General features: G+C 41.0%; 1 protein-coding gene across 1 annotated transcript in view; it reads right to left on the reverse strand.

Annotated features, from left to right (window-relative positions):
• Nucleotides 1-12,868, reverse strand: part of CACNA1C (calcium voltage-gated channel subunit alpha1 C) — a 2,189,932-nt gene that overhangs the window by 639,507 nt on the left and 1,537,557 nt on the right. The window contains exons 19-21 of the mRNA XM_085652198.1: nucleotides 8,914-9,046; nucleotides 7,481-7,610; nucleotides 3,919-3,978 (exon numbers count right to left, since the gene is read on the reverse strand). Of these exons, the coding sequence (XP_085508324.1) occupies nucleotides 3,919-3,978; nucleotides 7,481-7,610; nucleotides 8,914-9,046 (323 nt within the window). The remainder of the gene's footprint in view (nucleotides 1-3,918; nucleotides 3,979-7,480; nucleotides 7,611-8,913; nucleotides 9,047-12,868) is intronic.

Raw genomic sequence — 12,868 nt, forward strand, 5'->3', positions numbered from 1 at the left:
CTGGTTCTCCAACTGGATGGATACACCAAATAGATCGGACTGTGTGGAGGCAGGGAGACAAAGATATACTTCCATGCTTCTCTTTTGCCGGGTGAGCTACACCTCATCTCTTGCTTTTTAAACCCCAAATGTCTGAAAAATGTGATTCCTATTTAAATCTTGATTTCCAACAACGGTAGTGTTGTTCCCAGCTCCAATAAACAGAACATATTGGGTTAGTTTATTTTAAGAAGTTTTATTCAATGGAAACTTGCCAGTATGTCACAATGCATTTCTTGGAGACATCTTAACGAGTCATTGACACGTACTGGAAAAATACTTGTATCAAAGAAAAAGTTTAAGAATCATAACTTTAAAAAGATGATAAGTTAGAACTATTGTTATAGAAGTTCAGTAAAAGAATTTGGTAGAGTTGGCACTATGAGTTAACGAGGAGTGCAGAAAAAAGAAAATACCCAGTTTAAACATCAGAGTGAATACCATAAAAGGTTTCATTCAATTGAACTAACATTTCTCTAGCTGAAAGTTTACTAGAAAACTATACACTTTCCCCTCTTCTGCAAAGAATTTATCTGGGTAGAAAGGGTACCTCCATATAGGAAAAGCATTAAGACTGCATGCTCTTGGTTTAATTAGGAGGGGCATTTTTGCCTTATTTTTACTTCTATCATAATTAAGTTCTACCAGAGGTAATGCCCATTAAATCTTTCATTAATAGAAAAAACACTGTTTATTTATTTCAGTTGTTAACCTCTATTTTCTTAAAGCATGATTTTGCTTGTAAAACCTTTCAAAACATTTTGGTTAACAGTTCTTTTGGACTAATAATTGCGATGTTTTAAACCTCCTAAATAACATTTAACCTAAAAGATGTATTCTTAACCCCGGTCAAGGGCACACATTTGAAATACCTGATTATGAAGGTGAACTTTTTTATCCACATTAATAAAATGTAAGATGGAGAAACTAATGACATTGAATTTACTCACTCGACAGGCTGCTATAACCATTCAGAAAAAAATATTTTAGAGATGTTTTATAGCTGTTGGTGGCATTTTTCTCATCACATGAATCAAAACAGAGGAAATAGGACTGAACATGTAATAGTTTTGCAAAAGAAAATTAGGTTTTAGTGATCTATGTTAGATTAGTAGTATTCTCTTGTTATGTTAAACCCTCAAAAACATGGCATGAATATTCAGGATAGAAGCCAAAAAAAAGGAATCTTCTTGTAAATATTTACCATGGATATCAGAGTAAATCAATACCCCTGACTCAACAGCTTAACAACTATTGAATTACTGATAGTCACTCACTGACCAATAGACATTGACTTAACTGAATGAATATCTTACTGAATGTGTGATATTGACCAGCTTACAGACTTACTCAATAACTTACTAAATAATACATCTACCTGTAACTCTCACTCAAGCACTTATTGTTTTGTGCAGCATGGCTTGGCTGTGCCTTCCATTTAAAAAAATCAAACCAGCATTGACAAAGGCAACATTTCAAGCTTTTCTTAAACATGCAGTGACAACGCCAATAGTCCTGGCTTTTTTCTTACAGAAGGTATTTGGGAATAGTTAAGTGGCTTAGTTAGCTATTCTGCCAGCTGTCCTAGAAAGAAAATACCATAATCAAGCTACGGTATGGCCTACAACAACTGCAGTAGCAGCGAAGAGTGTTGTATAAAAGAGTCAGAAGATAAGTTTGCCTTGTAATAGTAAAATATTCAATAGAGGTACATTTGTCAATGGGCTCTCATTTTCGATGTAGCTTGTAGTGCTCGTACATCTTTACTTTGTGAACAGAAAGTTGTAATGTATTTTTTTATTATTATGACAACAAAGTAATACCAATGAACTTGCAAGGGTGAATTGCAAATAGCCGTATCCTCAAGCTGCCTGTCTTATTTATTACAATATGCTTCTTGGATCAAATAGGCCCGTGGAAGTGGGGGCGTCCACCTAAAAACTTGTGTATATGTGGCTTATCTTGTTCTGCACGTGCACAACAAATATGAAGGAGTTGAGAAGTTTATGCAAGACAAGAACATCTCTGGCAGCAGAAGATTTCGCCACATCCATTTCACAAATAGACACCAAAACGACCTTGGGATGTGAGCACTATCCCATTCATTTACGGCACACACTAATGTGTAGGATCCGTTAATTGCATAAGCAAACAGACGTGTTTTTCCTCAATGTAAGAAAATGCATATTTAACATTGAGCCACATGAATATGCCCATATACACTTCCTTTCTTTCTTTCTTTTATAATTGCTTCTTCTCCCTACTGAAATAGGTGAAAATGGTGTTGCTCCAGCTAATTACACAATACAGAATGTGTGAGATGTTTTGTGGGAGTCTGACTTGTGAATAAAACAGCGGCATTTGACAGTTAATTACCAATTGTAATCACCACCCACATCAAACAGTACTAAACTCATTCAGCTCATACTATGTGTGTGAAAAATACGTCCAATTGGACTCTGCCAAAGTATTATTATTTTCCAGTAAATATGGAGTGCCACCCAAGGTCTAACCTTTGCTCCGGTGATCTTCAGTCCCTATGGGAATCCTTCTAGCTTCACACTTCATCAAGAGGCAGATTAAATGGAGCTGTAATTTAAAGTGTTACCAGCATCTAATCCTGGATAACGGTGGTCGATTTAAGATTTAGTTCAAATAATGCCAAATCCATCCTTCTAAATGGTACAAAGCTCCAACCACAAATCAAAGACCGGTCTAACAATAGGCAGTTGGTTGGCTTCTGCATCTCATCTTTCACCCTAGGCTTCAACATCAATTGCTTCTGTTCCTTTAAAGAGAATGTGACAAAGAAAACACAAAGCACTAACCATTCCTTCCAACCAAGATCTTCACTCGTTCTCTTGCACTGTCATAGAAGCATCTCTTTGCTCTTTGGTGTCCAGGCCTCCACCCCTGAACATTGTCCTGAATGCGTTTCCATCATGCACATACTTCAGGACCTACTCTGGCTCCCCCTCTTGCCATTCACTAGGTTCTTATCGCTTCCCAGAATTTGCAAGACTCTCTGTGCCAGCAAACTGGACTACTGAGTGGACCAGCTTTACCTCTTTCGTCACGGCTGCACCACACATAGCACCAAGCTGGCAAACCAGAGGCCCCAAGAGCAAACACAGAAACAGTGAGAAAACATGAGCCTGGTTTAAGGCATTAGGCCATCTCTATGCCTTCATCTGAGACAAACCGCATACTTCGCTCCTTCAGGAACGAACTCAAACACGATCTTATCTTACTTTCATGTCTGGGTCTAATATTCTCTTCCACTCCCCGCTCCACCCATTGGTCTTTGCATGCATTTGTATGCATCTTCACCTACATTATGCCTTATACTTTGTCAATTAGTAAATATTTGTTATTGTTTCTCTAACCAAAAAGTGTTGTGCTGCCCCTAGGGACTGGATTTACACAACAGAAATATTCTAAGTAGACTGAAATAAAAGTATCAATAACAAGCCAGACTTGAGGAGAAGTCACCCTGGAACAATGACGACCAAATTCTTATGGTTGAGTTGCCTACGGACAATACGCAGCGGCATTGTGTAACATGCCCTGTAGGAGAATTGGAAAAACATAAATCCTGTGCAGGATATGGCAGATATGAAACATCACAACTATCAGATGCTAGTTTTACATTTAGGAAACAACTATTTTGGCCACAGAAACTAAGTGCACGAAAGCTTCACTTGAGGATTAGTAAAACATCAAAAATAGACTGGAGTTTAAACTTAGTTCACTGATGAGCTAAAGGGAAGCACAGAAGAGACAGGTAAAGGCTTGGTTGTCGAGGTGGCACGCAGTGGATGTATGCATAGAGCGTGAAAAGAGCGTGATAAAGACTGGCTTCTTGCTCACAGTCATTACCTTAAGAATAATTTCCACAGTAAAGATACTAGTGAAGACATAGTCAGCGTTACCTAGGATCTGAAAGACAAACATAGAGGGGTTAGTGATAGTCAGTGACATTCCCAGCCAGAGCAGGTGTGTGTTAGCAAGATTTTGAGAGTGAGTGAGGCAACCAGGCACCACACAAGTACTTTACCTTCAGGCAAATTTCTACGGTGAAAATGACAGTAAAAACAATATCAAAATAAAACAGAATCTGCAAAACAAAAAGGGGACAGGGTAACGGGGTCAAAATCCTGAGCTGAAATGGGATATCATAGTTCAAAGTGCACCACTGGAAGCTTCAGAAAAAAATACCTTCTATTGGTGGAATTAAGTGCCAACCTTCAGGCCTGTCCACTTGCACTATTGCATTTATCCTTGACTCTTTTCCCCCATGTCCACAGCCTGGTAGCTTGGCTATCCCTTATCTGGTTCATTAGGAAGACTGTGAATCAAGAACTCTTTTGCAAGAATCACAGATACATCACCCCAATGTCCTTACTTCAGTTCTACAGAATAAAGCAGTGACTTACGATGAAGATTTAATGTTTGAAATAATAATTTTAATGATAACAGCTGCCACACTTACATTGCATTGTCAAAAGTGAACCCTCTCTAGGCACTCATTATAACACTAATAATATGTGTTGTATCAAGTGTTAAGAGCTCGAGGGTTGGTCACCACCCTCGAGTCTGGAATCACTTCCAGAAAGAAGTATATTTTTCTTTCAAGGTTTACCCAAGTCCCCAAAGCCAGTTTAAATCTGGCAGCAAGGAAAGAATCATCGGAAATAGCATTGGCACCATCACGAATAGTAGAGGAATAGAGTCTATATTTCTCAATTAAATTGTATTACGGCTCTACAAATCCAGGACGGATCGCTAGGAAAACAGAACATAATTCTTTGATTGATTTATTGGAGTGGCAAGAAATCAATGGATAGTCTCAAGTAAATGGGACCACTTCCACAGGAATTATTTGCAGAAATAAATAATTAATCACCCCCTTGGTTAAATTGCAACGCATTGTCTTTAAGACTAAGGAATTTGTCACCCTATAAATGTGTTGCAGTGCCATGGAAGCCAGGACTTGAGTGGATGTAATTCCTCAGTCAGAGGATTTCGGGAACTCTCCCAGAGCCAAGGACTTTTTTTAAAATCATATTGAGAAGTTTCCTGATCAATGGAGTAAACTGAGTCCAGAAAAATCCGGTCCTTGTGGCCAGTAAAATATAATTACTTATTAAGCATATTCACTGCACCAAGAAATAGTTTATTATCATATATATTGTGGCATGAGACATTTGCATCCAACGCTCCTCGTGCTGAACAAATATATATTTCACTTTTTCTGCTGAATGTGTAAAGTAATAACTTGCCCATTTGCAGAGGAATTTCTTCTAAGAAAAAGGCACCCCAGGAACTTGGCAAATGCCTGTTTGTGTCCAGAACATATTTCGCTAATAAACGCATTGTCCACATTTTACCACTGTTGATTCAGTTATACCCACGGAAAAATGCGAGCTGTAATTTTTCAGTGCATATTTCACTAGAAACCTTATGTCAGTTTACCATTCTTTTATCCACTGATTAACACTTTTTTGATCTACTTGTTTTTATTAAATGCTTGTGCACCTGATATTAACCCAGTGTATTATATACAATGGACAGTGATTTTCACATTATATTTTATTTGCTTTTATTCATTGGCTGACTTTGTGGAGCTTTGGTGTGCATTTAAGGGACAAAGATTTGATACTGATTTCTGATGAACTGACCGCCTATCTCGACATCTTATCATGCTGAAATAGATAGTGCTTTACATTTGGATTGGCCTTTGCAACCTGACTGCACTGGAGAGAATTAGTGCCAATCCTTTCTTCTGCGTACTGTGGTAGTCATTTTTCACACTGGTACGCAGATGTACTTCTAACATGCCACACCTTTGGAGATTAGCTTTGTTACCTTTCTGCCACAATCCCTGAGCTCAGTCAGATATCGTTCATCGGCTAGATTTCTTGCAATAAGATATGGGTGATCTGCAACACCATGGAGACAAATCCAGAATCCAGTGTCACCAGTCCTGATTCCACACGGAACGGGATGCTGGCCATCTGTGTTGTGTAACTAAGTCCATGTTTAGTGCATTGTGGGTAAAACACAGGGTCACTTTAAGTACAGAATGGCACACCTGCCCACAGAGTACACAAGCTTTGATCCCTATATGAGGAGACCAGGCAGTCTCTCAGCAGCACGGTATCTTGGTTCAGCCAACTCTCGGATATCCATTGACGCATAGTAGTGCCTGTCTTGTTTACCATGATCTGTAGACAATGAAATTATAATCTCTGTGTGGACTGACAAATTATGCAATGCCATAGCAGATTTGCATAACAAGTAGAGGGGGTAATTAAACATAAAAAAAAGGAGCAGAGTAAACCATGATCCCAATGGTACCCCAAACTTTACTGAGATCTTGACCTGGGCCTACCAGTGTAAAAATAAGGACAAAAACCAATTGTGTGCGATTTCTGACAACCCAGCCACTTCCTGCATTCTGTGTGGCAGGATCTATGGGGTTAAAGGTCCCAGATATGTCCCACTATACTAGGAGATCCGACCTCCTTGCTAGTAGTATGCACATCAGATACAGCCCTTTCCGTACCTCTGTTCAGTCTAAACCCCGATGGACATACTCCTGTGATGATTTTCCGGTATTGTGCATTTGAACTACTGCAGTTTTCGCTGAAACCTTCAGTACCAAGGTAATATTTGAAATCAGGTTAACGTTGTTAGGCGTTTTAAGGTGGAGGTGTGAGCCATAATATTTTAGCCCATTTGGAATCAAAATGGTTTAAAATGGTAAAAAAGACATGCACTTTTATGATACAGTGGATGCTTGAGAATTGGCTGAACATAGAATCCCGTGCAACTGAGACAAAGACTGCCTTGTCCCCTCATGTGAGGATTAAAAACTTTGTACTGTGTGGATAGTTGTGTTATCCTGTGCTTACAATGACCCTTTTTCAAATGATGGACTAAACATGTCTGATCTCACTGGACGTGCTCACTGTCGATTTTGTGTCATATTCAAGATGAGAGTTCTCTAGGTGCAAATCTTTTGTTCGTGATACATAGACAAATACTTGTGGGTGTGTCCATATGTTCATATCTTTACCAGGATTCTTGGCTTTTATTATTACATGTCCCTATTTGATCAATATAGCTTCAGTTTTTCAGGTACTTTGCAGGGCCAACCAGCCTAGAAACTGGTTCCTTGAATTACTAAATGGCAAGTTGTATTTACAGTTATTTATCTTTAGTTGCCAATTAGTTTAGCTAAGCTCTAATTTACTGGCAGATAGTTCAAGTTAATTTAAAGATAACACACCCTTTAAAACAAAGGCTTTTCAATTAGGTATTTTTATGTACTGTTTCTCCCCTGCCTGAAGCCCAGAACCTCATGACCAAGTGCTTGTTTCTGATGAGCTGGTGTTGGTGATACAATCAGTTTTGCATTTTTCAGGAAGATGCGTACTTGGTTTCGAAAGGAAAAATGCCGAACTGGGTCCTCGGCAGCCAAAGAGATGCTGCTTAGCAGGATGAAGAAAAGGATCAGATTTGTAAAGATGTTATCATTGACGATTCGATGGCAGTGAAGGCGAAATCTGCAAGAGGAAGAAGAAAACACTGATCAACTAGCAAACATAATACATTGAAGTTTTTTACCCTGATTTTTCTCACCATCACTTTCTCATGACCTTTCCCGTGTCTAGGCCTAACTTCTCAGTCTCTTGGTACCTGCCCTACTAGTATCCAATTGATTGTACTTTCCACAGAGGGCTATCCGAGGTTGGGGCTTTTCAACAAATGCGGCTTCAATTGCTTAAACATGAAGCTGAGACCTCTCTCATACAAAATGGTATTGTTTACAAATTTCTCATGTTCGAGGACATGGTTTGCAGCAGAGGTAGATGTCACGGGGCACTATTGGCTGGGAGGAAATCCATAAAATCCCAATAAATGTCGCTTTGGCCATCTCCCCATATGATATGCTGTGAATGTACTCTAAGCTGTGAATAGACTCTTGAAGTCCCAGAGTGCAAAGCAGAAAGCCACTTTATTTGAATGACCACTAGGTTTTCTGCCTATGGTCATATCAGGGATTTCATTCGGTAGCATAAATTGAATAGCCACTAGGTTTCACTGCTCCCGTTTCTGTCTGGAACATCATCAAAATACTTTGAATGGCCACTAAATGTCACTCCCCAAGGTTCTTTCAGGCATGTCGCCCACTGGTATACCCTAAGTGACCCATGGATCTTACGTTTTGAGGTCGCCACTGAAATTTCAGCCCACAACGTATTTTGAGTGGCAATTCAGTATCAATGCCTGGGACCGGAGGTACATTCAGCTGCAAACAAATTCTCAGTAATGCCAAAGTGTTATTGTCTGAGGCAATTGTACGTATGTATCTTTGGAAACTATGTTTCACTGTGTATGGTCTCAGACTCAAATCGGGCAATCACATACTTTTGAAATCTCATCTAAGATACTTTTAGTGGCCACTATATTTTATTGCCTAATATGTTGAGAGCCACATCCTAAACATATTTGAGTGTTTACTGGGTGTCACTGCTTGCCATCCAAATGGAGCTATCAATCATTGACACTCTAATCTGACACTCGTGAAGCAGAATCTATCAAAGGTAAACCCATGACCACATTTCTCCTCCCCAGCTCAGGCAGACAACAGGTTTACATTGACACGGATTCATTACATTGGGAATTGAAACCCAGTGCTGTCCACACCACCTTTGCTTTATATAAACTGTTAACTATACAATGTTATATGCTTCCATAGTGTCAATAGTGGCAAACTAAAAGGACCTCAGGAAACAACGATACACTATGACTGCCTACTAGCAATGACCAAACTCAACCAAACATTGGCAGCCCCAACACTCTTACCTGTTAGTAGGGCGGAAGATGAAGAAAGCACTAGCTTCGGGCATTGGGACAGCTTTCTCTTTCAGGTGAAGTTCCGACAGGGGCCTTGGTCGTGGGCCAACAGGCATCTCAGGCTCTTCTTCTTCCTCTTCACCTGTGAAAGGACAGTCGTTTCTAGAGTAATTAAGAGTGCCATCCAGGGAGCGTTGAACAGGCTTTTAGTTTAATAACTCATGTGAGTCTCAGCCTGGAGGTTGGTCATCCCAATTGAAACTGGAGTCAAGTGATTGAGTCTCAAAAGGCTGGGTACTCCTTGGACTGGTTTTTGAAAGAGACTAGATTTAACCTGCTTACTGAACAATAACAAACATGGAGATTCCAGTGTCCCTAGGAGGCAAATTCAGGGTGTCAGGTCCCTGAAATGAAAAGCATCTCCCCTCATTGTGTCAGAACTCGATGATATTCAGAGCTCAGCGCTGACTGAGGGACTCCTACAATCTACAGTTTAACTTTTAACAAGTGTCATTAACATTGTTGTAGTCTGTTACATGTTGTACTCTGCTTAACAGAAAGAACTTCAGTGTTTGGAAACCCTTTTGTGAGCTCTCTCTTCTCCTGATCTCATCTCTTCTATTCTGTTTGGCTGATCTGAACAATCAGGTTTTCAGTCCCGTGTTTGGACTGTCATGTGTGTTTTAGATAAAAGTCCATTCAAGCCCGAAAGCTTACAATCTACTGGTATACCAAATTCCCTTTGTCCTAAGGTCCGACCCAGACTCTTGTTGAAGCTATGATTCAGCAAGATCTCAGTGGACTATCATCATGTGAGACATTATTTAAGAAGACCTCGAATCAAGCCAGGTATGAGTCAAAAGAAGAACCTTGCCATGTGATGAGTTGATAGCTGAATGCAGCTGAGTTTCTAGATCACCAGTATGGTGAGCATGGAGAGAGGTAAGCTCCTTAGTACCATGCAAGTGAATCATTTTGTGACATTGGAACTCTGTTTCGTTGACTCAGTTTGGAGTAACGTTTGTGCTCAAGTGACTTATTGCTTTTGCATAGTGCACATGGCTCAGCCCACAAAGAAATGTTAATTGTTCAAGTCCCACAGTACAATGAGTACTTATGTAAACATCATTAGTTCGAGTGACTACCCTGTAGACCTTTTGTATTGCTTAGGTCTTGTTGCTAATTCCAAGGTGTGTATTGACCACAGAACGCTGCACGTTATCACTCTTTTTGAAAGAGTTCATCTAATTGAATCTTATTGTTCTCTAAGACCCATTTTTCTAAGATCTTTTGTAAAGCCTTATAAGAGACTATAGCTTTTACACACACCTCTGGAGATGAAAATAACATTAAAGTAAAACCTTGTGTAAAGTAATATAGGGAGCACATAAAATAATCTCAAATCCTCTGCATAATCGTAAGTCATTCAAGCTGGCTCAATGTAAGATGCGGCCTGTGTGAGATATCATTATCTGTTGTATTACGACTAGGGAACCACTAATATGTGTTTGTTTTTAGAGAGTGCTGTGAGTAGCGGTGCCCCCTCCCCCCCTTTTAGGGCAGAGGTGCGTCGCCCCCCTGCTGCCAGAGCAGCAAAAGTGCAAAATAAAATGGTAATAAAATGAATTACTGTTTTATTTTTCACTGCTGCCAGACCGAGCAGTGTTTGGGGGCGGGGCATTGCTGCTGACTGGCAGCAGGGGAGTGGTGCTCACTCCACCAGTTTACACTGCACAAGTCACTTTGGCTGGCCTTCTTGCAACGGCCAGCCTGACATGGCAGTGTAAACCTCAGCTGGGTGGAGAGCAAGCACAGGCCTCCTGTGCCTGCTGGACCGTCAAGGCAGCCGGCTCCAGTCAATCCTGGCGCTTCGCTCATGCTGCTCATCTGCAGCATAAGAGCAGCATCGGGATTTGCAAAAAGGGGTTGCCCGAGTCTCCATGAGGTGCCCTGGCCTGAACTGAAGCCAGGAGAATGAAGGAGCATGGCACAGGTAAGTACATTAAAATATATATATATAGTCTTTTTGGCTCCCATTGGGTTTATCTCTCAGTTACCCCAACGGCCCTCCAGCTTTGAGGGTCACCACCTTCCACTGGCTCCTGTGCCTATCCACTCTCCCCTACAGCTGTGGTAAGGACCAGTGCTTAATATCCGTATGTGGATAGCACAAGGTGTTGTGATCATCCAACTCCTTGCATCTGGCAGGTCAAAATATTTGTATATGACATGGTGAATAGTTAATTATCAGATTCGTCTACCAAAGGTCTGGAATATGTAATCCAATATTAACTTTGGCTGTTCTCGAAATAAACTACATTGTACCCTCTATCCAGTCGGGCTTTAAGCCACATCACAGTTTTGAATGAGCTTTGCTAGGATTTTAAGGTGACTGCTTTGGGTTCAGCCACACTGTTCGTGATGCTAGACATCTCCACTGCATTTGACACAGAAGACCATGCCTTCCTGTTGGGCGGCCAGCCCACTGTGCTGGGGCATTGGGGTATACCAGGAGTTGCTCCTTTTTGACAAACAGAATCCAACAGGACGAAATGGGTCATTTTGTCTTGAAGCAGCAATTGTTGATGTTCCTCAAGGCGCTGTATTATCATTTTCTCTGCCCTATGACCACTCATCAGTTCAAGTTCTATGCTTAGGGTACCACGTTGATGCTAGGATTGATCTAAGTATATTGTGATCTGAGGTTCAAAACTGGATGCCTAATAACAGTTCAATCAAACCAAGACCGAACTGATCATCTTTGGTACATCCCTTAAACCAGAAATTTCAGTACTGAATCCTCCTAACCTTCTTCGTCTTAAACTCAATCCATCAGACAAAAAAATCTGAGCTTAATTTTTGACTCAGAAGTCCCACTGTCTCTCAGGTGTAAGCTATCGTTAAGAGCTCGCGGCTTAACTTTTTTTCCTTAAGCTTATCCTGCCCCTCCAGTGTATAGTGGGTGCCTTGATGAACTCTATAATAGATTACTGCACTCCCCTCTACTCAGGTCTGGCAAGAGATCTCTCAGTTAGGTTCCAAACAGCACAGAATGTGGCAGCGGTGCTGATTGAGTCAGAAGACCAAGCCTCATCAACTCGTTACTCCCTGCACAAGTTGGAAATGTTGTTTTTCTGTCTAAGGTGCTACGCCTGACACACTAGTGACTTTATCCTCAGACCAGAGGTAGCAGATACAGCAAAAAGTTTCAGCAGTAACCAGTTTAAGCTCACAGTCCCTAAATGTAGGCTTAATATTTGAGGTGGTAGCTCTTTTTTCATCTAGGGGTACCTTTTATCGAATACATTACGCTCTAACCTCAGCCTTAGGAGTGAGTTGCTACGGGGGCCATTATTTGTTCCAGGGGTATTTGTTGCTGCTAATTCAGGGTTACTCGTTGCTGCTAATCTTCCTTCATCGCTGCTAGATTACTGACCGGTTCTCGGTCTTTTACTGTGTTTACTGTGTTTACTGTGTTTTTAACTGTGTTTTATCCGCATACCCTCACGTAAAACAGAATTCACTCACCTGCTGTTTAGAGCGGGATCATACTCTCTCTCCTAAAGTCAAGAGCGCCATCTTGGATTGGTCTAGTTCCTACACTTTGAGCGCCATCTTGTAACGCGCGTCAGCGCTTTTAGACGGGGAGACTATAAATAACAGAGTAATGCAAGCGCGCAGCGCGCGCGCCAGAGGCGCGCCAGAGGCAAGCCCGTCTGCGCCCGTCCGCGCTCCGGACGAGAGCCAGACGCTGGATGATGAATGCGACTCTAACAAGGTACGCCATAGGTACTCCAAAAACCAGTTGATAGAGATAGGCATGAGGGAAAACAGTGGAACTGCTGCCGTTATTGACTTTAATGGCAGCGCCAAAGAGACCAGGGCAAGCACAAGAAATTCATATGCCAATACTCCTGGCCATCTGAACTGTGGATTGGTTAACAGCAGATCCTTGGTAAAGCAC

This window comes from Triturus cristatus, chromosome 4_1, assembly GCF_964204655.1.
Source record: "Triturus cristatus chromosome 4_1, aTriCri1.1, whole genome shotgun sequence".
In the NCBI taxonomy this organism is placed as follows: Eukaryota; Metazoa; Chordata; class Amphibia; order Caudata; family Salamandridae; genus Triturus; species Triturus cristatus.